We start from the raw sequence: 26,686 nt of genomic DNA, 5'->3' as shown, positions 1-26,686 counted from the left end.
GCATACAAGACACATTCAAGAGAGACATGAGAAACAGTGTAGAAAGCAATGGGATGCTAAAGGAGGAAGTACTCTCGAGGCTTGAGGAAAAAGGGAAGATACGGAACACAGCCACAGCCAGCTAGAAAATACTTTCCTGACAAAACCATACCCTCTATGATAGCTGTACTGAAAACCTCAATATGAATGTGTGACTGGGGAAATTAACAGTCTTTTTTTTTTAAAAAAACTCGTAACAAAATTATATCATTCAGTAAGTGGCCAACATGTACCATCAAGTGCCCCCAAACCAGCACCTGACTTACAGAATAGAGGAGACCGCACTGCCCTGAATGAAATTTTCATTCAAACTTGAACAGAAGTATTGACACAGAAATCCAAACTGATTAAAAAAGAAAAAATATCACATGCTCTGTTACATTGCATATGTATGGACAGTAGGTGTTACTGCCTCTACAACATTCAATCCCTTGAGGCACAAGGGCCCTGTAATTCCCCAAAAACAACTTCCATGAAGATTTACCAGTCTGTACACTTTTCAACACAGAAAAGTCAGGAAAAACTCCTGGAGGAGGAAGCACACAGCTAACAAACTGAGATGTTTTAACTAACAACAGCCTTTCCTTTCAGAAGAAAGAACAACAGAAGAGGAAGAAAATTCTTTGAAGATCATAAAGAACAAGCTAAAAAGCAAGCCGCTGGACCAACCAAAAGATATTTACGAAAATATCTGAAAAACAAAAAGCTTAAAAAAGGCTAGAATGAGATACTTAAGTGAACTACTTACCACAATTCCAAAAACAAAGCTTACCTATAAACCCAACAGAAATACAGCATCCTTTCTCAGCTAAATGGGAAAGGGAGGCACTTAACAGTGTAAATAATGTTTGGCCTACCTACATGAAAGTAGAATATGAAGCAGTCTTCCAATCACACCAAGTTTCATCCACTTGACTGGTTTGAGTTTCCATCATCTGAACTGCTTGTAAGTCTTAAACATTTGATGGAACATAAATATCTTTATCTCTACTCTTAGAAAAATCATGTAACTCCAGACTGGTCATGATGCCTATTCTGTACTTAGTTCATATCATCTCCCTATATAAACCCCACATTTCCAAGAAAGCACAAACCAAGCACTGCTATTTCATTCCTTTGTACCATAAGCAAAGTTTAGACAGTATAGTGATGAAGCTAAAATAAACCTCTTTGATGATTTTATTTTTGTTCCAAGAAGTGAAACAGATCCTCATTCTTAATAGTATAAATGAAACAATTTTTACTGCTGTTTAGAAACTAGTCACCAATTAGCCATCATTACTACATAATGACAAAGTGTCATCCAGGTCTAAATACAGTAGACTTTAAGCTAAAGGCCAAAATTTAAGCAAACCCAAAACACTGACAGTGCATAGCTAGTCTTCAAGACTAAATACTATTACATTTAAAAAGCCTTCTGGACAACAGATACCAAATGAGCAAACATCTGTCTGGTGCATCCGTTTGTAGGGCAGATTGCTGATGAAAGACTAACTTAATGTTAATTAAAAAGTCTAGAGTAACAGTATAAGAACAAGCTGAAAAAAAAAAATACTTCTAGCATTCGCAGAACTCAAAACTAAAAATCTCTTTACAATTACTCACCACAACAATCTGCTAGAAAAATATCAAATGTATCTCCAGATATAAGTAAACTTTTGGTGTTACATGGAGTACAGAAATTCTAAATAGTTAAATAAGAGTAACATTCACCTGAGCAGACTTTTTTTTTTAATAAAAATACAATCAACCAAACCTGGCATCTCTCAAAGTTAACAGAAAGTATTACTGAGAATGTGGAAGGGATGTTTTTGGTATTAGACAAAGAAGAAGCTGAAAGATACATTCTGTCCAATTCTTCTCCTCTTGAACCAGACAACTCTAATCTTATTTTGAGAGTGAGGAAGACTTAGAAGAAAGCAAATTCTAGTTAAAGATGATCCTTCACCTACAGTTACTGGGTTAGTCATTCACTTCATTAAGAACAGTCCTTAAAGTCATGCCTAGTTAAGAAAAAAAACCCATCAACAAAGAAAACCAAACCCCGAACCTTTTTCTTTTCATCTAGGAAGCACATTAGAACACATTTTGAAATGCCATATGTTTCATTTTCTGTGAGCTAGATAATTGCATTACACAACAAGGGAAAAAGTAAGACTACCAGTAGAAGCTCTAGCCTATCTCTCTAATCTGGTATAGGAATCTTCAGACCACATTCAACCACACACTGGTTTTTGAGATCTAGAGAAAACACTGCTGCCTAACAAACTAAACAAAGTATGGCTTCTGCAGTTAAGCTAACAACTGAGAAATGCTTCATGCTAAACAAGGGAGTGAATATATCATAAAGTCAGACTAAAGATCAGTTATTTAGTTTTGTCAGATAGATGTTTTATCACTGTATCTCTGTCCTTTTAACCCAAGCTATTTCTATTACTGAACAGTTTCATCCACTGTTACTTCTAAAAAACCCAGGTCTATAACCCTTTCAAGACCATATTTAGTCTCAATAGGATAAATTCATGCCAACCTCATGAATACACCATGTCTACTTTTGCATTCATATCTTGATATTAACTTTTTCCTGAACTGTAGTTTCAATTCAGACTGTTCCGGACATTCTGCTTTTATACAGTCTCATCCAAATGTGATGCATTAGCTAAGCAGAAAATTAAGCTACTCGCAGCTTGGAGTTTAAGGTCATCCTAACTGCCTGAAAGCAAAAACTGTAATATCCTCTCAGCCACATGAGACGAATTGTGTTTTGTGGGTTTTTTAATGGAAACTCAATAATCCAAACAAAAAATAACATTTCTGATAAATTTCCCCTGGGCTTCCCCCTAAGTGACCCAGTGAGTGGTCTGACATAGTTGACCAGGCACATGAAGCTCCCACATGCTGAACAGATTTATTTTTTTTTTTTAAATCATAGTATCTGCTTTAAGTACCAACAGTCAGAACAAACTTGCGTTGTTTCACTGCATACAATTTTCTTTTTCTCCCTATTTTTCTTTTTCTAACAAAACCTGGTCTCCATAAGGTATGCGATATGCAAATAATCATTCTTTAGAATGTACAAATTTTGAAGCCATGCTGTCCAAAACCCACGAGTAATTCATACAGAGCTGTCATACTAGGCAGCAGGGGAGGGGAAGGCTGAGGGGGTGTAAAATCAACTTTTTTTTGTAAGGACACTATCAAGCAACAAATAAAGCTAAATTTTTGTCTAGTCCAACAAAAAGTCACAATGACCAGTAGTTTTGTGAACACAGAAATGATAACAGAGAACTGTAAGAAACTGTTTATACTAAACCAAGGTTATTTTCTGCAAATGGACATCTGAAATCCAAGTTCCCAAACAATAATGCCTACCTCCAAAATAACAAAAACCCAAACACTAAACTTTCTCTCACGTTTGCAAAATTCTGTGTTCGGACAGCACAACAAATTGTGCTATCATCCCAAAGATTTCCAAACACTATGAACACTGGAACAGGGCTTCAGGGCCACATGCCTAAAAGCAAGAAAAGACAGGAAAGGCGGAGGCTTCAGCTAGAATCACTAGAGCAATTTAGTTTTAATCCCACAAATCATTTACTTCAGTTGTTCCTTGTCCTTCCTCACAACTTAACATTTACTATGTCCCTAGTTACCAGGTCCCTAGATTAAACACCCTTAAGATCACTATGTGCCAAACCCAACACAATTCCTGAAAATAATTACATTAGTCCAGCTTTCTGGAGAGCCTGTGATTTGTCTGAAGTCATTTCATTCTGTGTTCTCTCTCTATAGTTCCATATACTCTTAAATCATTGCAAACTGGTAGTAATGGCTGCCAACACGATTTCACGTCATGAAGTGGGCACAAAGAAAAGCCCTAAGAAATCATGGAACTTCTCATCAATTGCAACCCTCAAGTACTTCAAAAGTGAAAGACTAAGCAATGCATTAGTTTAAACCTAGGGAGACATAAGAGCCTGGACAGGCAAGTTTTCACTCTAGAGTGGTTTGATTATTGCTTGCTAATTTAGCAGAAGTCTTTATTACTCTCCAGAACTCAAAATCTGAAAACCAACTGGTGAAGTAAGGTAAGAGTGACAAGTTTCCTCAGAGCAGGCAGGTGTTACTTTCCACCCATACAGAAAGGAATCAGAGTAACTGTAGGGTTGAACCAAATAAGTGGTTCAAACTTATTTTGGTTTGTATTACCAATAATAAACTTATTTTGGTTGTAGTACCAAAACAGTACAACATGGAAGGAAGATCCAAACCACATACAGAAGAGGGCTAGGCAAGGGATTGCAGATCTTCTCTTGCTTCATGACAACAGAGACGATTTGGGAAGCTGGGTATTCTTAATGTTGTTTTTCAGTTTATTTTTCTCTCTTGAAAAAAAATAGTAATCGCGACTATCAGCTTTACTCCTCGATTTCATTCTAAAAGTAAATGGTGTTGAGTATCTTGTGAGATAAGCATGTTCAACCTAAACCAGCAAGAGCTGAAGTTGTGAGAGACTTTTGTTAGCTGTGGCATTAGCAGTTTCAAGGACTTTGTCAACACTACCCCTACTCTGCCCCAAATTTGGCTAACGTCAATTTCAGAAGCACAAAAAAAAAGATGTTTTTAACACAGAGTGTTTAAAGTTAAACAAGATCTGACTTCTCATGTAAAAGTCAACATGGGGAGGGAGAAAGGAGGGAGGAGAGACAGAAAGGGACTTAAGAACACCAGGAGTCAACATGTGGTTTTTACTTTCTTGTGCATCTGTACAGTCAAGCATCTCTACTCAGATAATATAATGGCATAATCAGACCCTAAAGGGACTTTAAGGAAAACTCAATTCGTATTTAATATTGGGGGGTGTGTGTGTGTGTGGATGGTGCAGGGAAGGGGGAGGAAAAAATTTTCAACTGACGCCTCATAAAAAGAAATTATTCTTTTTTAAACAACTAGGGCTGGTGCCTGGAGTCACCACCTAAGATGCATCCTATAATAATATGGATTGAACAGTGGGCTTTGCTAGATAAACAAAAGCTTTGTCATAGATGCCACACTAATTTTCAGAATGTTGCTAGGGCAACAGCAGGCTGTAACAAGAATTTCTGAATAATGAGCAGGTGGCAACATACGAAGATCTTAAGACTCCTGACTGAATTATTCATATGTATTCCTGAATAGTGAGATTTATAAAAGCAATAGCCTTAGTCCATCACCACAAATGGAAACTATATACCTTGTCTAGAATATTTATTAAAGTTCTAACATGCATATCTATTGTTTTAACATATGTAAGGCAAGATCACTAGTCTGAACAAAAAAGGCTCAAGGCTCTAGCGTAAAAAGACATAAGCACTTATTTTGCATAAAATACTGATACACAATGTAAAAGAACAGTTTTTCTAAGCCAACGTTAAGTCTAATTTTCTGTCTATGATTCTCTTTATACTGATTCAACAATAATTCCAGAAGGACAGAAACAAATATTGGCAATTACGAAGAAAAGCCCAGATTAACTGAGAATTGGACACACTTTATCCATCGTGCACATCCATGGCAGTAATTTTGCCACACACAAAATGCTGTGGGGGGAAGCTTTATACATAGTCTAGAGATAGTCTATTATTGCACTCAAAAAAGCCATGACTTGGCAAGATTTTTGTTAATTTAAAACTTCTAACTCCAAGTCTACTACTGAACTACTAAAACTTCAGAACTAACAAATTCCAAGGCCACCTATAACATTCTTCTTTTGCTGACTGTGACAGTAAATTACTATTTTAACTTATTCTAGGACTGAATTGTTCTTCGCTGTGAGTTCACTGAGAAGCTACTGCAAAATACAAAGAAACCAAAACCTGCCCCACCTTTTGGGTCTTTGTCACACACCTTAGATCTGTTTTAAACACCAATAAAATAGTAAAATTTGTAGTTATTTTAAGCAAAGTTCCCAATTTCTGGAGGTTCACATAGTCTATGTATTGATATATAAATTCATATGCCACAAGATTACTGTATATTAATGTCTGTAATTACAAACTACAAAGCTGCCTTACAAAGCTGACATCATAAAAAAAATTGCAAAACCACACTAGATTATCCATAGGTGGATAATCTCATTATTCGATATTGTTTTGATAAGTAAGTCTTCAATGCTGCACAAAGCCACTCACTGCAAGAAAGGCACTGAGGTGCTGGAGCGTGTCTAGATAAGAGAAACTAATCTGATGAAGGGTCTGGAGCACCAACCTTATGAGGAACAGCTGAGGGACCTGGGGTTGTTTAGCCTGGAGAGAAGGAGGCTCGGCTGGGTGGGCCTTACTGCTCTCCACAACTACCTGACATGAGGCTGTAGCAAGGTGGGTGTTGGTCTCTTCTCCCAAGTAACAAGCAATATGACAAGAGGAAATGGCCTGAAGTTGTACCCTGGGAGGTTTAGATTGGACGTTAGGAAAAAATTCTTCCCAAAAAGGGTTGTCAAGCACTCGAACAGGCTGCTCAGGGAAGTAGTTGAGTCACCATTCCTGGAGACATTTATAAGTGTAGATGCAGTGCTTAGGAACATGGTTTACTGGTCGACTTGGGAGTGCTAGGTTAATGGTTGGACTCTATGATGTTAAAGTTCCTTTCTAGTCTAAATGATTCTATGATTTGCTAAGTGCAATTGTTTCAGTTTAGCTGATTTTCAAGTAGCATGCATTCATTTCAGGACAAGCCCTGGAACAAGTTATATGTAAAACTGTCTTATCGTGTGTGACAGCTGTACAGATCTGAATACCCCAGAGACACCTAGAACTAGTTTTTAAACTGAAATCCATCCAGTGAAGTCACAACAATAAGCTGACATCTGGTCAGGTTTTACCTGCAAAGTCTTCCATGTCAGCAAAGCTTTTTGAATTAGGTTATAGCTAAATCAGTTTTCTGTGGAATCCACAATTCAAGAATAATATTCAGTGGAGACAATCTAACTCACAGAAGATTAAAGTATCTCATTTTTACAGCTAGTCTTCCTGCATTGTTTATAAATGAGCTACCATCCTCTGCAGCAGCTTCAGTCTAAATGGGTTTAAGATCCAGTGCTGAGCAGCTCCCCGCATTGCAGTTGAATCTTGTAAATTCTTTTGTTCAACTTTCTGGTCAGAGGGAGGTCAGAAGACAATTGTCTCACTAATATGATGGCCTCATCAAAAAGCTGTTCAAGCATGATTTTGTATCTCTGAACTGAAAATCCTGGTAACAAAGGAAAGTTGAGTAAAATCAGCATCTTTCTGCTTCCTAACGAACACTTCTGAAAGCAGATCATCATCAGAACAGCAGCTTAATTGTCTGGACCCAAGCAGGAGGGAGGCAGAGGTGATTCTTCCTTTCTCCAACTGAAAAAAACATGCAACATCACCTTCTACCACCTTGGTACACATACCTTGCAAAGACGTTTCATCTTCTTAAGTAGAGGGTTCAGTCAAGGAAGCAATGCTAACATTTACACCAAGTACCAACTTTTTTGTGATGGCATATCCTCCTCTTCCATGGTATAATCACCAGAACAAGAGGCTACCCATTCAAGAAGCTTACCAGGATCAAATACTATATCTCTCCTTAAAGTGGAAGAAGAAAAAGGAAACTTAATGAAGATTTATTTTATAGCATGATGGATTTTTTTAATTAAAACAAGTACAAACATAGGAAAAATACTGCCACCAGTAAGTTTATATTCTGAAGGATTTCTTCATATATATAAATATAAACTTAAAAGTTTAGATAAAACACTCATATAGTGCACTAGAACTCAGTGAATGCATTTGAAAAGTTTTCTGGAAAACTAGTTTAGAGGCAAGTATAAGGGCATGAGGGTAAATGAAAAATAAGCATCACTGTCATTTTCAAAAATACCTCAAAGATTGCATGACCAAGCCATTGCAAATTTGTTCAGAAAAAAACCCCCAAACCTACCCACAAAATGCAAATACAAATTGCACCTTTCCCTAGCTGAACACAGGCTTATACACCCAAGTCTCGGGGCAGAAAGGTTTTGAAACCTTAAAAGAAAAGGGAAGAAAATCTTGCTGGAAATCACGTTTGTCCACATTTTAAGAGTGTTTACTTACAATCTACATTACACTTTGCCTAACATACTCGGGAAGTATGACAAGAAGAGGTGGTTAGCACTAGTCATTCTCTGTGATACCAAACATGGGATAAGGAAAAGAGACAGCAAACTTTAACACTGCTCTATCACTGAATAAATCAATCCTTACAACACTTATTCATAGTCAGAATATTCAATTAAAGGATTATTAATAAAATAGCTCTTAATAATTATTAGAATCCTACATTTCTCTGAGCAAAAGGCTTTACTTTACAGCCAAACCAGGACAGGGACTTTAATATAGCTTCAGGCTACAACAATCCAGGGATTGAGGATAAGCAGGCTGTCCTTGATGTATCATTTCCTTATGCAGATATACAATATACAGTTACAATAACGTATATTAAAAGATACTGATGCATTTTATATAGTGTTTAACAATGTTACGCGTGTAGATTAATTCAGGAATTTTCTCTAAAATACCTATAAAACTTAACCTCACTACATATTCCCTAAGGCAGAGAAAAAAAGAGGCTGGGAACGGAGGAGAGCCCTTTAAAAAGAATAACCAGAAATTTATCTGGATGATTAAATGCAGAGGAAGAACAAAACAAACAAGTAACTCACCAACCCCACTTCCCACCCCAAAACAAACTGACCAACCAAAAGGTAAGCCTTGGAAGTCAGAAACACAAGTTACCAGCCTGAGTCAGAACTTGCTAACAAAAAGTTGGTTATCCATATAAATAGAAAAAGACCAAGAACACAAGTAAGCCACTACAGCACATCTGAAATTGAAAGAGTACATTCAAAGGAAAAACAAGATCCACAATGTAAATGCTGAAGACAGCATACCCACTAACTACAGAAAATTAGAAGAACTATCTCATCAGATCAGAAGCCCCAAAGCAGAATTTTTTCTTGCAACAGTACAAAATACATTACGGTATCATTGGATGTTCAAATGACAAACACAGAACTAAACATAAGGAAAAAATAATGGTATGCCTGGCTTTTGAACAAATTTTAAATAACAGAATGTATCAAAGGCACCAAAGTCAATGGAAAATGAGTTGACAGAAAAACACACATAACAGATTGTGCCAAACAGCTCTACTTAATAAAACAGTATTTCTTAGGAAAAATAAATGGAGTAGGCCTAATCTATTTGAATTGTATGTAGTATTACATATAATAAACTTAGAGACAATGGAGATTAACAGAAGTTATTTTAATAATTAGAAAGCCTATTAAAAAAAGGTATTATAACAAGAAGTAGATTAAGAGAGGAGACAAATGGGTAAAGCAGTGAGGGGAAAAAGGGCATGGGAGTCAGCAATGGAGGTTTGTTTAATTTCAGTCCTTCTACATGAAATGTTAATGTTAAGAGTTCTGGATCACAAAACAGTGGGAAATACCACCAGCACAGGCAAAAAGATGATCTTAAGGATATTGGTAACAGTACTGACCGTAGCCAATGACAGAAATTCTTAAACCAAGTAGTCAAACAGCATGATCGAAGACAAATAGTTAACCAATCCTAAGATGAGTATTGATTCTGTGACTAAACTCACCATGCAATGTAGCCCTGAAAAAAGTAAATGCACTAAGATATACCTACCATTCAAGTTATTCTCAGAAAAGCTACAGAAGCATAAATGCCATTCTGATAAAGCCCTGGTGGGATCTTCTATAGAAGATGGTATTTGCACTGATAGAAACTTGTATGGAAAACATAACTTCATTCTAAAAACAAGGTAGCAGAAGAGGCTGAAAAAGACCATCTAGTTTAGTCAAAACACACACTGAACAGGACAGTTCTCTAGTAGACGGCACATGTGGCTGTAATACGCAACAGGTGGACAGAAGAGCTACTTAACCTAGCAAAAAATGTTGCCACTAAACCATCTGTCTGTAAGATTGCCAGAGTCAGCCAGGCTGCAGGCCGGGAGACATCACAGAACACCAGGTTTCACAACACTAGTCAGCAGGAAAGAAGACAGCTAGTAACTGAATTAACATCAAGATCTAAAGTTTGACACAGCTATGAAAAGATTATTTCCTGTAATAAGAAGGGACTGGACTAAATGACCCACAAACTCTCTCCTTTCAGTCTTCAGGCACATCCGTGCATTAAAGTTGCATACTTGTCTAAAACATTCCATTATTTTACTGGTAATTACTGCTATTCAATACCAGAGTACCTGGATGGCCTAGATTCAGCACGAACCAACTGAAAATTTTCTGTTCATCCAACTTCACTTTCAATTAGCCTGGTAAGAAGCAGTCTTAGGATCAGCAAGAATTTTTCCTTAAAATTCAAAGAAACCAGAGAAAGGCTACTTACTTTGTCTCTAAAAAATTCAAAGAATAGTTTAAAATCAATGTTATGTCCTCCAACATTTTCTGTAGTTTATCTTACAACATCAAACGTGTGACAGAATCCATCTTCCTCATAGCAGTCATGCCTACATTTAACCTAAATATAGCATTATGAATTTAAACATGGTTTAAAAGTTTTAGAATCACTGCCATTGTAATGATGTAACTGCAGAATATGAAAACATGAATAAAACATGGATGCAGAAAACAACTACTGATACTGCAAACATAAGAGTCCCAAGGTTAATAAGTTATGAGTGGTATTAAAGCTGAATGTCTTATAACTAGTCAGCTGCCCAGATACAGACATCTAGTGCAGGCAGGTATGACAGAGATCTACAGGAGACTGCTGTCTTTCTGGAGCAGCATGGGGAGACAAGACACTTAGCCGGACAGGTAAGAAGCCCATCAAGATCACTCTTGCAACCGGCTTTAGAGTTGTCACCATTGATCTAAAACATGCCTGAATTCACACATTGTCTGATCAGAGCTGAAAAATCTTTTCAAGGTCTCCCACCCCCAATTATTCCACATTAAAAATGGGCTAAACCGTTTCCTGCTTAAAATTAGTCTATATTCCATTGCATACTGGAAGACAGGACAAGAAAAAGAGACACTGAGAGAATACCTACACATTTACATTTCTTGATCTTTATGAAACATTGTAATTTTAAGCCTTCACACTGCTATGAACCAAGCAAGATTGACACACAATTCCAGTTTCTAACATTGTCCCAATATTTCAACAGAAAAGGCCACATAAAAAGCTGATTGCATTCAGAGCTGGGACAGCTTTCACTATTGTTTTGATATGCAAGTCTTAATAAGGACTACTGCCCTTCACTCTTTTCAAATTAAACTTCACAGTGTCAGTAAAGACAAGATTAGCAACTAATAGGATGTCATCACACCTAATGATGAACAGCCAACTGTTCGAGCATTATACACTGCAGTAATTGGGCTCACCCAGTAACACCATTTATTCTGTTCATATTACTGCTTTAAGAATTTAGTCTGAAGGTACCATTCAAAGCTCAGAAATCTTAGTCAAAATATGGTATTACTTGTTACAATGTACGAGGGCCCCTCTGTATTTAAATCATTACTAGCTAAGCTCTGTCTGGACTAAGTTGCTTCTCCTAGTAACAAGAATGTCCACATAAATATAGGTGTTCCTCTCCAGAAGCCATTAACAGAGAGGCAAACAGGACCTGTGTAGCGCTACCACACAATGCATTAGGATGAAAATCATAGTGTTTTTATAAATCAACACAATAGTTTGTATGAAAGATTCATACCCATTTACTAGACCACAAGTCTAACCAGAAGCCATTAGTATTCCTATGACAGCCTCCATGAAGTCACTTAATAGCTTTGCATGTCCTCTTCCTCCTCTCAATCCATACCATAAGGATGACACCTCAGAGCAGTACTGGTACAGGCTTGCGGCACAGCTTTAAACCCTTGAAACAATAGTTTATTCTTCTATGACAATAATGCAATGTGCAGTGAAACACGTGTCTAGGATCCTTTTAAGGTATTATTTGCAATGAAAATAGGTTAAAGATCACTTTGATGTGTTTAAAAGAAAAAAACAAACCACCACACCTGAACTAGAGGACTAATAATTTGTACTCTTCATTGCAAGTAAAAATCAGAGACTCATTATTGCCAATTGTAACAATAGAACTGCCATCAGCAGATACGGTGAGTTTCCAATTACATGTTTTATCACAGTTTCTTCCACTGAAGTATATGCAACAGTCAGTAAACACAGGAAAATCAGTCATTTTCCCTTGGAAAGCCATTAGGCAAGAGTTCTTGTTCAGGAATAGTCTGGCCTCTGAAGTGTAAGAAGGATAAGGATGCATCAAGTCATAAAGACAAGCCAAGTTTTATTTTGAGTCCCTTAGGTACTGACACTCTATGTAGCTATGCTAACCAATCAAACTACTTTTAAGGGAAGACAGAAACTGGCAAGGGTTCAGTTCTTCCTTTAAGTTATGTAATAGATTATAAAAGAAAGAAGAAAAAAAGAGAATTTAATCCTGGCTGCAAGTTTTACTCTTTAAACACCTAAAGAACACATTGAACATGAAATGTAGCTCTTCACCCAAATGATAGAGCCATTTACAATGCTTTAAAAAGGAAATGGGCTTTTTACAGTACCTTCTGTTGGAATGCTCCAAATCACACTGTAATAACATGGACAAGAAATCCCCACAAACTGATTTACTGATTTTGCTACCGCATCATTTAGTCACAAAGACTGAACATTTCATCAAAGCCTAAGTTATAAGGGTCAGCAATTTTCCAATGCCTCTCAAAACTCCTACTGTATCTCCACATGAACATACCAAAATTCTTCTGAGCTCACTTAGAATATGAAAGCAGATGGAAATCTTCTTGTGGATCCAGCATTCCAGTCAATGATGTAAGCGCTCCCAGCTACTCACCGCCAGCAGGAAGTTTTTATGCCCAAAGCTCTGACATCAAAAAAGGACTGTGAGAACACTCCTCAATCTGCTGTTGGCAGAAGCACTCGAATTAGTTCAAACTTCACTCACCAGCTGCACACCAACAGCCTTCTCTAGATTCAGCTGCACTAAAGAAGTCAGTGATCTCACTTCCAGTCATCATTTCCTCCATCTGCCAGTTAAACTGCTCCTGTGAGCCTCCCTATATGTTTCATTTTGATAGAATAAAAGACCTATACCTTACAGCTGAAAGTAAAATGTCCAGAAACTCCTCACAGTAACATCTCATTTAACAGATCAGAGGAGGTAACAGAAGGTATGAACGAAAAGCTAAGGATACATCAGTCTGATGGCCTCTTTCACAAAGGCAGATATTTGCAAGGAGTTAAATGGTTTAGTTGGACACTAACAGAAAGCTATTACACCTCACTTCGCTGCGAACATACTTCTTCAAAACAATTCCAGTAGGTTAACTGCTAGCCAATCATACAGAACATTTTTTTAGAAAAATGCAAAACTTAGCACCAAATCTTTGCTAAGAATGGTCAGCTAAACCAAATCCAGCAATGACACCTTCTACATTTATGCCTTTTAGAGGGTATTTTTTGACCTGGTAACATAAGTTATCCAAAACTACGCTTTCAAAATGAAGGAGCATCTATGCCATACTATTTAGCCATAGCTTTAATGATATTTAAGATGTTTGTCCTGACAAGCTTCAGCCTTCAGACCATTCTATACAAGTGACTGGACAAAGACCTTTCATAAGTGGCAGTATAAACTTCATAACAAATAAACCTGTGGAGGTGGCAGATGAGAGACTTGAGAGTGTTAAATAAAGGACAGAATTCCATTTTATACACAGATTTTTGAGTTACAGATTGAAGAGTAACAAGAATTGTTATTGGGAAAGCAATAAAGGAACAGAAAAACTTAAGTGCAGATGAACCGAGACAGTTGAACAACGCAGTATATAAACGTTTATGCAGGAACCAATGGCTGCAGAGAGGTAATACCCCATTCCTTTCTAATGGTCCAAGATAAAGAATAGAATAAGCATACTACCGCCATGCTCTTCAAATACACAATTTGCTTCAGCAGCCTGGATATAAACATACAATAGCAAAATATAATACTCTTAGAAACTTCACTCTAACTATTGTAGAAGACTTCATGTCATTCAGTGACAAGTTGACAGAATTCTCATAATACATACATTAAACTGTAGGAGACTAACATGCACAAGAGTAGCAGTGGAGGCTGTTCCATAATTAAGGCTGCTGAATTTCAATAAATCTGGTTTCAGACATTATTCCCTTTCTAAAGCACTCCTTCAAGTTATGAAATCAAAATAAGATTATAAGCAGGCTGAAAAATCAAAATAAGATTATAAGCAGGCTGAAAAATCAAAATAAGATTATAAGCAGGCTGAAAGTACGATTTTCCCAACAAAATTTAAACATAATCTGTTGCCGATTTATGATTTCCTAGAAATAGAGCTTTCCAATAATGCTTTCAAAAATCTCTTAACATTGTTTTACAGCACATCAGTCTCTCATCTCAAAGAAAAGCCAACAAAGAAACACATAAACCCTACTTTAATGGGCTTGCATAGATGCTAGCTATCATCCAGAGTAAGCACCATGTTAAAGCATTCACATAGATTCTTCTTGCCTAGAGAGTACGTGTGAATGACCTTATTATTCAGGTCTTGCATTGCAGAACGACTCATCTTTCCATCACTAAAAGGCTCAATTTGGAATGCAGCATTTCACAAAAGCCCCTGGGTCATCCCTATCTAGCCATTACTAGGTGGAATGTACATCGGAAAACTGCCTCTAAAAGCTCAACCGGGCTCCCAAATCCCAAAGCTCCTGCAGTCCTTCCAGCCTAGTGGTGCCAGGATTACAGAATACTCTACCACTTCTGTGAAAGCTCCTTAGATGTCACACCCACGAATTACAGTATTTTGTATTTACTGGCTATTGCTTAACTTTCCTATCTATGAAATAAGAAGAATTAAGAGTATGTGGGAAAATTTCAGAATCTATGCACTTTAACAGTAAACTTATTGGCTATTGCTACTCAGGACATCCAAAGCTGTTGCTGTTTTTATGCTGGTTAAAGTTACAACATAGAGTTGTCTAGTTCATCAAAATTGAACAATGTTGTCAACATATATTAAAAGGTTTTTAAAAATTGTATGTATGCTACATTGCAGCCAATTCAAAGTTTGTATTACTCCATTCCCATTATTTGGCAACCTACTCTTTATCAACATGCTGTCAAAAGTCTCATTTTCCCTGAAGAGTCAAAAAAAATGCAACTGTATCCATTACTTTTAAAATCCTATAATACAAGTACCTTGAAAATTTACAACTACGATCCTATTTTAAAAGATGTGCCGCTACCTTTCTTAGCCAAATTAAGTCCGGGGGGGAAGTAAGTGTATGAAAATAGTGATCCAAAGATATACAAACTTGAACCTAGGCTACTGGAGCAAACTGACAGCACCACCCTCCAACTGAATAAAACACAAAACCATGGTATTTGTGTTTTATACCCAGAGGTATACCTAAAGCACTTCAACTAGAACATCCGGCTACCTTGAAGCAGTTTCAGGCAAACTTTAAGCAAGTAGCATGAGGTAAGACTATGATGTAAGGCAAATACATTGATATGTATTTGATATCCATTGATAAGAAATGAAAAACAAAATAAAAGTTCAAAGAAGAAAAAAAAGTATGGACAAAGTTATGCTTAAGACAAGAAAGAGGAAAGTTGCAGTATCTGTCTCCTCAAGTTTTCCTTCTTTATTCCTCCATACACACACACACAAATAAAATATAATCAGAGGACCACTGCAACAGATTAGAGTAATGCACCCCTCCGAAATCGTTAACAAATGGTTTCTGGAAAATTGCTAACAAACCTAAACCAGTACACTGCACACCCCTTAAAATTGCTGGTATTTAGTCAAACCCATTTTTATTCCTGAGAAAAGTAGTAGTGGATCTTGATAGCTCTCTACACTTTTGCTAGGTCACTTTTTATTTTACAATAGTGAGCAATGCAGTTACAAGTACTACATTTTCCACCTTCCAAGATCTAAAAGATGCAAAATGTCTTTATGTTATCTTTATCGTTGGGGCTTTTTTTTTTTTAAATTCAGGAATACAAGCTATAAATTATAGATTTGCTACAAAATACTCAAACCCTCAACATCACAGTATTTGCTGTAAAACAAATGCATAACATTAACTGCCTGCCAATGTTATCGTCTGTACAAATCAAACGGAAGACTGTCGAAGAAAGCACGTTTCCACTGCCATTTCTTTCTCCTGAATAGCAAATTATTTGAATAAAACATTCTGAAAAATAGTTTCAGAACTTCATTTTTGTTGCTTTCATTTCAACAATATATATTCCTGATCTAACATTCACAAGAAATACTGCACTGTAAGATTGCTGTGATCATGTCTTCTGCTTATACTCAACTAAAAAGCGAGTCTCAAGTACAATACTCCTTCTAGGAGACAAAGCACGAGAAAGTAACCCCGCTGAAAATTTCAAGTTAATGCTTAAATGCCTGTTAGGCTAGTGTCGGGCACTGTAAAAAGAAAAAAAGCCCCAGCACATTCCCTATTCTACATTAGGCACACATGACCTCTCTAATTTCAAGCTAATAAAAAAATGGCATCAGTATTACAAAATTAAAACAATTCAAAACCGACTCCAAAACACCACACACTTTTGTAGATTATACTATCTAACAGCCCACCCTGAACAAAGTATCCATCACTCATTTTGGTTTTTTTCCATCACCTTCCTAATCCAGTTTCCTACAGAGATCACACAAATCCACTGAAGTGTATCTTGTACTACAGGCTTAATTATGAAAAACAGAAGTAGTACACATCTCTTAGCGCGAGTAATTTGAATTCTTCTTAGACTCAATGTAAGAAATCGCTATGCCTCACTTCTTTTTCTATCTCGCTCATAAAGTGAAACGCTTCCTCAGTGCTGAAAACTAATTTAAAAACGTTATTAAGAGAGGCTGTAGAAACCAGGCTGTGACACAGTTTGCTCTTGATTCTACTTACACTTTGGATTAAAGCATGCTAGATATATCCACATGCAGAATTGTCCCAACATGCGATAGAAAAAAAAAACCCACAAACAACAAAACGTAATAGATTAACATCCCCCTTCCAACACTATCACACGCAGCACGATGCAAGATTTTCGGACCGGCCAACGCCAGGAGAGGGCTGAACAGGCACCCGGGACACGAGGCCAGCACGCTTGCAAACAACCAGTACTAAAGCCCGAGGGACTAAACCTGAAACACCCACCCCAGCAACGCTCGCCCCGCCGAGCCCGCCGCCCGAGGGGCTCCGAGAGCCGCCCGCCGGCTGCCTGCCCCCGGCGCCCTGAGGGAGCGCTCGCCCAGGGGCCGGCATCCTCCCGCAAGTAACGGCGGCCGGGCCAGACCCCGGGCCGGGGCGGCGCAGCGCTGCCGCAGGCCGAGGGCGCAGCCCCAGGGCCGACCGGCGGCCCCACAGCGTGCGCGCCCCGCGCCGCCGCCGGCCGGCCCTGCCTGTATTAGGGAAGGGAACCGGGACCAGCCCTCCCCGCCCGGACCGGGACCCCCTACCCCCGGCCCCGCCGTGCAGGTGCAGCCGGCCCCGCAGCCGCGCCGGCCCCAACGGCCGCTGCGCGCGCCCCTCCCCCGCGCGGGCCCGCCCGCTCCGGCGGCGCGGCCGCCCTCCCTCAGCGGCTGCCCCCCGCTCTCCGCACTGCGGGCGCGGCCGACCGCCCCCCCTCCCCCCGCTCTCCTCAGAGGAGCGCGCGGCCCCGCCGCCCCCCCCCTGCCCCGCCCGCAGGAACGCCTTCCCCGGCGGGGCGGCGGGCTCCTTACCGCGGCAGCGCGGCCGGCGGGCTGGGGCCGGCGCGGCGGCGACGGGCTCACGCACGAGGGGCGCTTAACCCCATCGCCAGCCCCGACAGCCGCCCGGGTACCTCCTGCTGCCCCGGCGGGGAAAAAGGCCCGCCCCGCCACGTCCCGCCGCCAATAGCCGCGCTGAACGCTAATGATTTACGGCCGCGCGGGCCAATTAGCGGCGCGGCACCCTCCCCCGCCGCTGTCGACTAGTGGTGCCTCTCAGTGCTTACGCGGGCGCAAGCCCGCCCAAAAGCCAGGGGCCAATCGGAGGGCACTGCCGCGTTGACAGACGGCCGCGACCACCAATAAGACCCCCACCTTGACGCACAGACCGGCACCGCAACGCCCGCCCCCTGTGGGCAGCCGACGACCACTAGCAGCGCGGCAGCGCGCAGACGGACTGCTCCCGCGGCTAATGACAGCCCGGCCGTCCCCTCGGCCTTGGCTCCCCTCCCCACGGCAGCGGCGATCCTCCCTTGGCCGTAATCCCCCCGAGCAGGCCTGCCGCCGCCTAGGGTGCGGCCTGACCCGAGCAGCAGCACCCCAACCCCGCCGGGTGCCCCCCGCTAGCCCTCCCGGCAGGCACACGCAGACCGCGCGGCCCCGGCAGGGCCGGCGCAGGGCAGGGTGGGAGCTGTAGTCCCAGCGCCGCCGCGCACCCTTTCGTCATCCGGGCCCCTCGCCCCGGCTCCAGCCCTCAGCCAGCCTCCGCAGCCGGCAGCGCTGCCTGGGGTGGCCCGTCCTGCGGGCCCCTCGCTCAGCCCGGCCCTCAGCGCTTTCTCTGCGCCCGCCACCCTCTCCTCCCGGCCAAGCCCGGCCCTCTCGGAGCGGCCCCTGCCGTGAGGTAACCGCGCCGCTTCCCTTCCCCCTCCGGCTCCCTCAGCCGTCGCTCTCGACCCCGCGCACCATGCCGGTGCGAGGCCCCGCCGGACGGGAACGTGCCGCGGAACCCGCTCCTGAGGCGGGGGAGGGGGGGCGCTGGTAGGGAACGTAAATTAAAAAACGGGGCCCGGGCCCGGCGGCGCCGCGCGCGCGCGGCGGGAAGCACGAGGGTGAGTGCGTGCCTGCGCTCCCCGCCCGCCTCCCGTGGTAGGTGCCGCGTCACTTCCGGGCGGCGGCGGTTTGAGCCCGAGAGCCCGCGAAGGTGCGGGGTGGCGGAGGCTGGAGCCGTCAGCGGCGCGGCGGGGTCTGGCCCGCCTGCCCAGGCCCATGAGCGGTCTTGTTCCCGGCCCGTTCCCTGCGGCTGCGCACGGCGGCGGGGGACGGTTGTGAGGGGCGGCCCGCCTTACGCGTGGAGGCTGGGCCGGGAGCGCGGCCTGGCCCCGCCAAGCAGCGGGGAGGTAACGCGCTGAGGGGCTGTGCAGGGAGTAGTGTGGGGGTTGCCCTCATTGGGACTCACTCTTCGTAAAGGGACGAGCTTCCAGGTGATTCCTGTTTTTTCTCGGCCCATGTTTGTGCCACAAGGTCTCGCTAGTGTTGTTCGCCCTGGCTGCTGGGTTGTCACAGCGTGTGCTCGGGTAGTTCGGCTACTACGGAACGCTGCTGTGGGCAGGAACTTGAGTAAGGCAGAAAAAAATTTTCCCCTAGGCAAGTGTTAAGGTCTCTGTCTTTCTCAAGCCTGCTACACCGGCCTGTGGAAAAACTATTGTGTGAGCATTGTCATGTACTTTGTTCTGTCTGATTGCTTTTTCTTGCAACATTTTTTCAAAAATGCTGTGTTCTAATGACTTGGGTAGTTTCTCAATTCTTTATTATTCTACTGGTGGAGAAATGGTCGATGAATCGATCTGCCAAGGACCTATAATTTTTTTAGAACCTTAAATTCCCTATAACGTTTTACTGAACAGTCAAGGAGCAGTTAAGGCCATCAGGAGGAAATTTATGAACCAAATACTTGATGGAAATACTCATTTGTTTTAGGCATCTGCTACTGAGCTGCATTAAAAAGCTATACTTGGTGACCTGTAAAAAATAAATAGTGGGTTTATATTGTGGTATCAGCTTGTGCTGACAAACAGCTATTGCAAAAATTAGACCTTGAAGTTTTCATCAGTCTTGTACCCAGTCTTCCAATAAAGAAACGTATCACCTAGGGTAATATCCTCAGCAAGTTGAGTCTCAATATATACCTCTGGAATAATAACTGTCTGTAGTGAAATGCAGTATAGCAGCAGCAGTGACAAAGAATTCCAGATTTATTTATTTTTTAGTTTTATTTTATATTACGAGCACTTATCCTTTGGTGTTTACTTACTTTTCCAGATCATTTGTGAATTCATTGAACATAATAGAAGTAGAAGCAGATTACTTTGAAATATTGCTGATGCTGTTTCTCTCATGTATGAAAGTCTACTTGCTTGTATTTAAAGAAGTGTCAGTGCAATTTTTTTCATATGACAGCTAGTTTTCTTAAAAGTTTGAGGGACTTTCTAAAAAAGCTTCCTGGAAATTATAATTACTGTACAAATATGTTTATAAAACTTACTATATTTTGATTTAATTAATTTTGAAAAATAGTAGAAACTGGACTGCATCGACAAGGTACATTGGTTATAGATCCCCTTCCAAAAAACTTCAGCAGACTTGGAAGATAACTCACCTTTGCAAAACCCGTGTTGACTCCCACAAAATAGACGTGTTTATCCCAGTGTTCGCAAGTTCTGTGCTTCATCATTTTTTCCTGATTTTTATGCCCTATAAATGAATTGTGCTATAGTTCCATGTGTCTTCCCTGTTCCTGATTTTAAAAGTTGGGATCATATACCGCGAGCTAGTCCTGAGATACTAAAGCAGTTTTACACAAAAAGTTGTTTGGTTTAGTAATTCAGCTATTTTGTCCTCAATTTCCTTTAAAAGACTTAAGAAAACCTGTACAGTATTTTCTCTCTTTTTTTTTTTTTTTTTACTCATAAAACTTCTGTAGCTGAATGAGCTATCTGAGTGAAAAGTTAGGTCTCTACATCAAACCTTTTAGGTCTCTTTTGCCTGACATAACTGAGCTTCCCGAGCTTGTGATCTAGAGATGTGGGAAGGTGATGAGATGTGTATTACAACATATTAAGGACACAGAAACAGATGAAAAATTGTAGTTGGAGAAAGCATGCACTAATCTTTCTCTTCTTAAAGCTTCTGAACCTGCAGTGGGTAGAACAACAGACACAAACTAGTTCTGTTTTTGACATTATTACAGTGGTGTACATAATTGATCTGTCTCAAAACAAAATATAAATGGCTACCACTGCCAAAGTCATCATACACAAGCAAGGCATTGATTCTCAGTGTAATTATTACTCTAGCAAATCATTAAAAGGCAATTTGGTGGAATTAGTTTCTTTCTCTGTCTTGTTTCATCACTGTTTGTTCTCATTTTCTGTACAACCAAAATAAATCTTTCATAGGGTCAATATACTGTTTATAGTGCCTTCTAAAGCTTTGGATTTCATAAAATAGTGCTGCAGGTATGAAAGTAGACTGAATATGGTATTTTATCACTGCTATTTATTCAGAAATCGTGACAGGGATCTTTGACTCTTTAGAGTATTATTCTTTGTATGATCATTAAAAAGTGCATGTTTACAATAATTTAAATAAACTTAAGAGGTTTGGGGAAGAACTATGTAAGTGTTGCTTTAAAAAGATGTGTATTTTAGTTATCTAAGTTCTTAAAGCTTCATACTGAAGCGTATGTTCTCAGGCAATCGTATCCTGAGCATCAAATATTTTACCTGAGGTATTTTTTCACTTGCCATGAACTCCATAGATATCGGCGGCGAAAGTGGTAGGTTACATATGCACAGCAAAGTGCATCTTTGAAAGCTTGTAGTCCAAGTTAAAATAATAGTGTAGATAAGGTAAATGCAAAGGACTGGAGCATAAAGTTGATAATTAGGATTATGCATGGTACTTTGCCTTTTCAAGGAGCAATGTGTGAAAGGTTTAGTAATATTGCTGTCTTGTGTGTTGTACTCATGCTAATCATTGTATATATTTTCGTAATAGTCATTGTTCACTGCATATGGATTTCTGTAATTATTCACCATTGATTTTGTTTATTAATCACATAGACAAAAAAGTAAACAAAAGTGTGTACATATCTGGTAATGCTTTCTGTGTTGCTGCTGTTTTTTAAGATAGATCTGCAAAGTCAGTTTTAACCTTATTAGTGACTGATGCAGAAATATTTTTTATGGTAGTATTACTATGTACTAAGGCATCATATGTGCCTCCTCTAATTCAGTTTTATGCTTCTAAAACTGCATGATTTTTATTCAGTGTTTCAGTGAAAGGATCTTGTCATAATCTAGTTCAACAGAAGGTTAATTATGTTAACATTTCATTCTTATATTGTCACTCACAGCAAGCTATGTAGCAAGCTGATCAGAAGTATGTAATTTTCTCTCTTTTATAGAATAGGAAATCATCACAAAATGAGTCAGAAATTTTCTTTAGGGGTGAATCACAGATCTGACTGTTGAACAGGTTTGTTGGGTCCAGCAATCCTGCAGCATACATTTTTAAGGTTGGCTCTACAAAAATGTTTAGTGTTTGGTTTTTGATAGCAGTGTTGAAGTACCTTAATCAACTTCTAAAGAAAAAAAAATGCTCCATGAAAAATATTGTGAAAGGACTATTGAAGTAACAGTTAGAGCTGAAATATTTGTTTGCTCAACTGAGAGATGAAGTAGGTATTTATAAGAGCTTTATGGCGCTTTTTTTCTGTAAAATGCATCTCTTGGGTATACAGGGCAAGCCAGAGGCTTTCCCTTTTCTGTTAAGCAAAGTTCAGTGATGGACATGCATCAAAGAAGCTTGATATTGATCATAGTAGTTATCTGCTGTTGCATGTTTGGCACGTAAGGTACAAGAATATTTTTTTTTAAAACATGTAAGAGAGATTCCACTTATAAAATTGCTGGGGGTGGGGGAGGAGGGAAGCCATAGTCAATAGTGCAATCACATTTAGATGACACAGAATGTCTGGTTTGCGAAAGAAATCTAGATTTCCTTTCTCTATAACTGGCTATTTAATTGATGTCACTCTTTATCTTTGAACAGGTGATGTTCTAGAAGGTCTTTAGTCAGAGGTCTGGATCAGGTGGAGGTTTAGCAGCACTGGGCTTATCTCTTCTTTGGTTAGCACCTTGAGTGCATGACCTGGTATGAATCTAGGGAGAAAAGGTCCTGTCTTTCTGCTGATAGTACAAGACTTAGATGAGAACTGGGCTTTCTGTACCTTGATTGGGCTGTTGGAAGCACAACAGCAGTTTCTCTCCAGCTGTGGAGTTCTTACTCCTGTGTGGGTTGCTTGCACTCATCCAGTGGGTAACATCAAGTGCTCATACCCTTTGAGACCAGGGTTGAAACCATTGTATACAGAAGTCCTTAAGGGTGTGTACATACACGCACACACGTCTGTGATTGCAGTTAGGATTGTTCTTTTCATACATGTGCAATAATATTTCTAGGGCTTTATATGTAGGACAAAGGATAACTCTTCAAAAATATGCTTCTTAAAATACTCTAGCAGCTAAGTAATTAATACAAAATAGAATGAAATCCATAGCAATGGCAAATACAACCCATATGCCTCAACTTTGAGTGTTGCTCAATATTTTAAACTTTTCCCCCCCTTATTGCCTAGCAGAATGGTACATCAGAATGGTTGTGGTTACGTACCACTTCTTTGTAGAAGTGGTAATAGGTGCCCAAGGAGGTATGCACAGAAGTTCTCCAACATTAAGAGCTTGACTGTAGGCTCATCAGCAGCATTTTCTTTCTGGTTCTTTGAATGTCTGTGATGTGTATCTGATAGGTATGCCTATAATTCATCATATAACAAACCCCCCCCACTTATTTTCTGTCTAAATGTTATTAGTCTAGGGATGCCAGTGACAGAATACTCCAAAACCCTGAATTTTCTAGGGTTCTATAGCAGCGTAGTGGATTTCCAGAAAAATCAGGGCTTTTTTTTTTTTTTTGGGGTGGTGGGGAGGTGGTAGTGGTGGTCCTTTTTCGATTTAGTTTGGGATTTTTTGTCCAGTTACCGTACTGAGAGTGGCTTTTTTTTTTTTTTCCCCTCCAGAAGCAGCAAATTCCCAGTAACTTATATTTGCAGTGCTCTCTACTCTTCTATTCCTTTTCCTTAAATCTCCCTGATTTTACAAGATTCACTGTCGAACCAGATGGGATGCGGCCGCCTCGGCGATGTGCGGGGGGCAGCGCATCCCCCCGCCCCTGGCCCCGCAACTTGCAGCACCACGGCCAGGGGCTCGGGGCCCGCCCGCACAGCCCCAAGCACCACGGCTAGGGGCTTCCAGGGGCCGCCTTGGGAAGCTTCCAGTGGCAACGCCCCCTCCCTTCCCAGTGGAAGGGTTTCTCACCTTAGTCGAACGTAGGCCGTAGAAGATGGAGTGTTAGGAGCCGTTTGTGTCGTTGCACTAGAACAAAAGCCCAGTCGCTTTCGACTTGGGCTATAGATAGACAGCGCTGCAGTGTAGTTACAGCTAGATCTCTTCGCTGAACAGAATGTAACTTCAGCTGGAAGAGTGTATGTCAAGGTTTGTAGCTCAAATTTCATAAATGGAATTCTTAGGAAAACAGAGGTGCTCTTCTTTCACTGCGATATATAGTTTCAACTGAATCAGTGTTTGTTTTACCTCCTCACCTGTACTCCATGAGATAATAGCAGGAAATTGTTGCGAACTCTGTTTTGCATGATCACACTTTATTATGCTGATCAATCATTTGCATTTTCCGCAGGTCTGGTTGCTTTGTAACTAGTCAGTGTAAAAAAAAAAAAAAAGGTTACTTAGTCCCGCAGATCCTTGAAGTGAATGACTGTTTAGCTCAGCACATTCCTTCCTGTGAATATAATGGTTCATCATACCAAATCACACCTGACTTCTTCTGAGTTGCTTCAGAAATATGTCTGTAGCAGAAGGTCTGAGTGCAGTGTGTTCAGAATTTTGCTATCAGACCTGGTAGTACAATAGCTACTGTTAACAATACAGGAAGCATACTTTGGCTGATATTCTTCGTTCCTATGGATATTCAGGTAATCCTGCTCCTCACACAGGCCATGAATCCAAAAGAATTAGGTAATGCTTTGATGTGAAGTTTTGTTGCTTTCCTCATGTCTAGCTAGTGCACTGCTACTGAGCTTTTTAACCATTTATTTATCTGTTTAAAGTCTATTGAAGTTATAAGAGAACAAACCCTAGTATTTCTTCTCTGACCCATCCTCTTGGACAAAAATTAATGAAGAATCCACATTTTCAGTTTGAAGCATAGTATGAGAATTTTCATTAATTCTGTGGTTTAAGGTTGTTTGTTTCCGAAGGGAATAAAGTTCCTTACTCTTTTCTTTTCTTTTCCTTTCTTTTTCTTCTTTTTTTTCCTTCCCCCCAGCTGGGTATATTTTGCCCTTTTTTTCCTGATTTGATTCTAGGGATTAAAAATTTTAGAGAACTGTTAGTGTCATTATCAGAAGGTTAAATAATCTATTTTCCTGTAGCTTTTCTTAAAAATGTTTACTGAAAGAGTTATATTTCAATGTTTATAAATAAACTATTTGAATGGCCAATAAATTTCATTCATGAATAGGGAACTTTCTTAAGTAACTGTTTCATAGCATTGAGTAAGTGATACATGCTGACCTCTTCATACTGGAATAGTTAGAATATTTTATTGATGCTGAGGTGCTGGGCTTTTCCTCCATCACCTGCATCATTTTATGCTTTCTAGGGAGAATTCTCAAGACCTGAGAAAATTTTTGTAGATATTGTCTATTTCAAGATGGAGTGATTATTGTTGTTCCATGAAGCTTTGCTGTGTACTATATTGCAGACCTGTCTTTTAAGTCTTTTTAAGACATCTTTTTTTGGTTTTGTTTCCTTTAGGTTCAACATGGCTAGTACATTCCCAGAAACACCTACACCTGAAGCTTCTTATTCAGAAAATGCTAATGCTAAGCTGTCCTTTCTACCTGAAAGACTGAGAAAGAAACTGCTTCCTTTTCAGGAGAAAGGCATCATATTTGCACTCGAGAGAAGTGGCAGGTAAAATCCTAATTATATCATATGCTAAAAATAATTATTTTAGGTAAATGTAAACTAATTTTTACAAAGGCTATGCCATAACATCAGCTTTTAGGTGAGTTATACTACAGAAATCGTTTGTAAACTATAACGGTTTAAAATGGGAGGTGGTTTAGTTTTTCTCCAGAGGATGAAAAAATGTTTAATAATGCATTATGCGAAAGAGTACTGTAGTATCAAAGATCTCCTCATGTGAAGGGAGGCTGATATCAGTAGGACCATCTGTTTTGTCATGTTAATAGAAAATTCTTAAAATAAGTTAATTCACATTTGTTTCTTTAGTTTATAATGGTGTGGTAGAGCTGTTAAGAGAATGACAGATCTCGATGCATCTATGTGGTTTTCTATTTTAAACTTGGTACAGTTCTGGAGCTCACTGAGCTGCAGCAGCGGAGCAGAAGAAGCCTTGCAGAGTGCTCAGTTAGCAAGTGCAGCAACTGATGGAGTAGGCACTCAACAATTGAATACCTGGTAGATCAGAAAAATAGTTTATGCAGCAGAGGCTGGAAATATTTTGCTGAGTAAAAGCCTGTTATAGGGGCAAAGAAGAGGGAAGGGAAATCTGTTTCCATGTTTATAAACTTTAGAAAATTTAGGCAGTTGCAACATAAAGCCATGAAACTACTGTATGTTCTTTTGGAAAGTAATGATGTTTTAGAGGCCT

At 40.1% G+C, this 26,686-nt stretch overlaps 2 protein-coding genes across 28 annotated transcripts in view; one reads left to right on the top strand and one right to left on the bottom strand.

Annotated features, from left to right (window-relative positions):
• R3HDM1 (R3H domain containing 1) overlaps positions 1-18,048 on the bottom strand; it is an 87,695-nt gene extending 69,647 nt beyond the window's left edge. For 15 of the 17 annotated variants that reach the window (XM_055718696.1, XM_055718700.1, XM_055718706.1 and 12 more), the window contains exon 1: positions 17,903-18,048. The gene's annotated coding sequence lies outside the window, so the exon portion shown is untranslated. The remainder of the gene's footprint in view (positions 1-17,902) is intronic. The other 2 variants (XM_055718697.1, XM_055718698.1) reach the window with 2 other exon arrangements.
• Positions 18,049-18,453: 405 nt separating this feature from the next.
• Positions 18,454-26,686, top strand: part of ZRANB3 (zinc finger RANBP2-type containing 3) — a 51,217-nt gene continuing 42,984 nt past the window's right edge. For 3 of the 11 annotated variants that reach the window (XM_027815083.2, XM_027815056.2, XM_027815043.2), the window contains exons 1-2: positions 19,037-19,266; positions 25,825-25,983. In XM_027815083.2, the coding sequence (XP_027670884.2) occupies positions 25,832-25,983 (152 nt within the window). In that variant the 5' untranslated portion in view covers positions 19,037-19,266; positions 25,825-25,831. Of the gene's footprint in view, positions 18,771-19,036; positions 19,351-25,824; positions 25,984-26,686 lie in introns of those variants that run through there. The other 8 variants (XM_055718716.1, XM_027815062.2, XM_055718714.1 and 5 more) reach the window with 6 other exon arrangements.

The sequence above is a fragment of the Falco cherrug genome, chromosome 8, assembly GCF_023634085.1.
Source record: "Falco cherrug isolate bFalChe1 chromosome 8, bFalChe1.pri, whole genome shotgun sequence".
Classification (NCBI taxonomy): domain Eukaryota; kingdom Metazoa; phylum Chordata; class Aves; order Falconiformes; family Falconidae; genus Falco; species Falco cherrug.
This window is presented reverse-complemented; position numbering and strand designations above follow the sequence as displayed.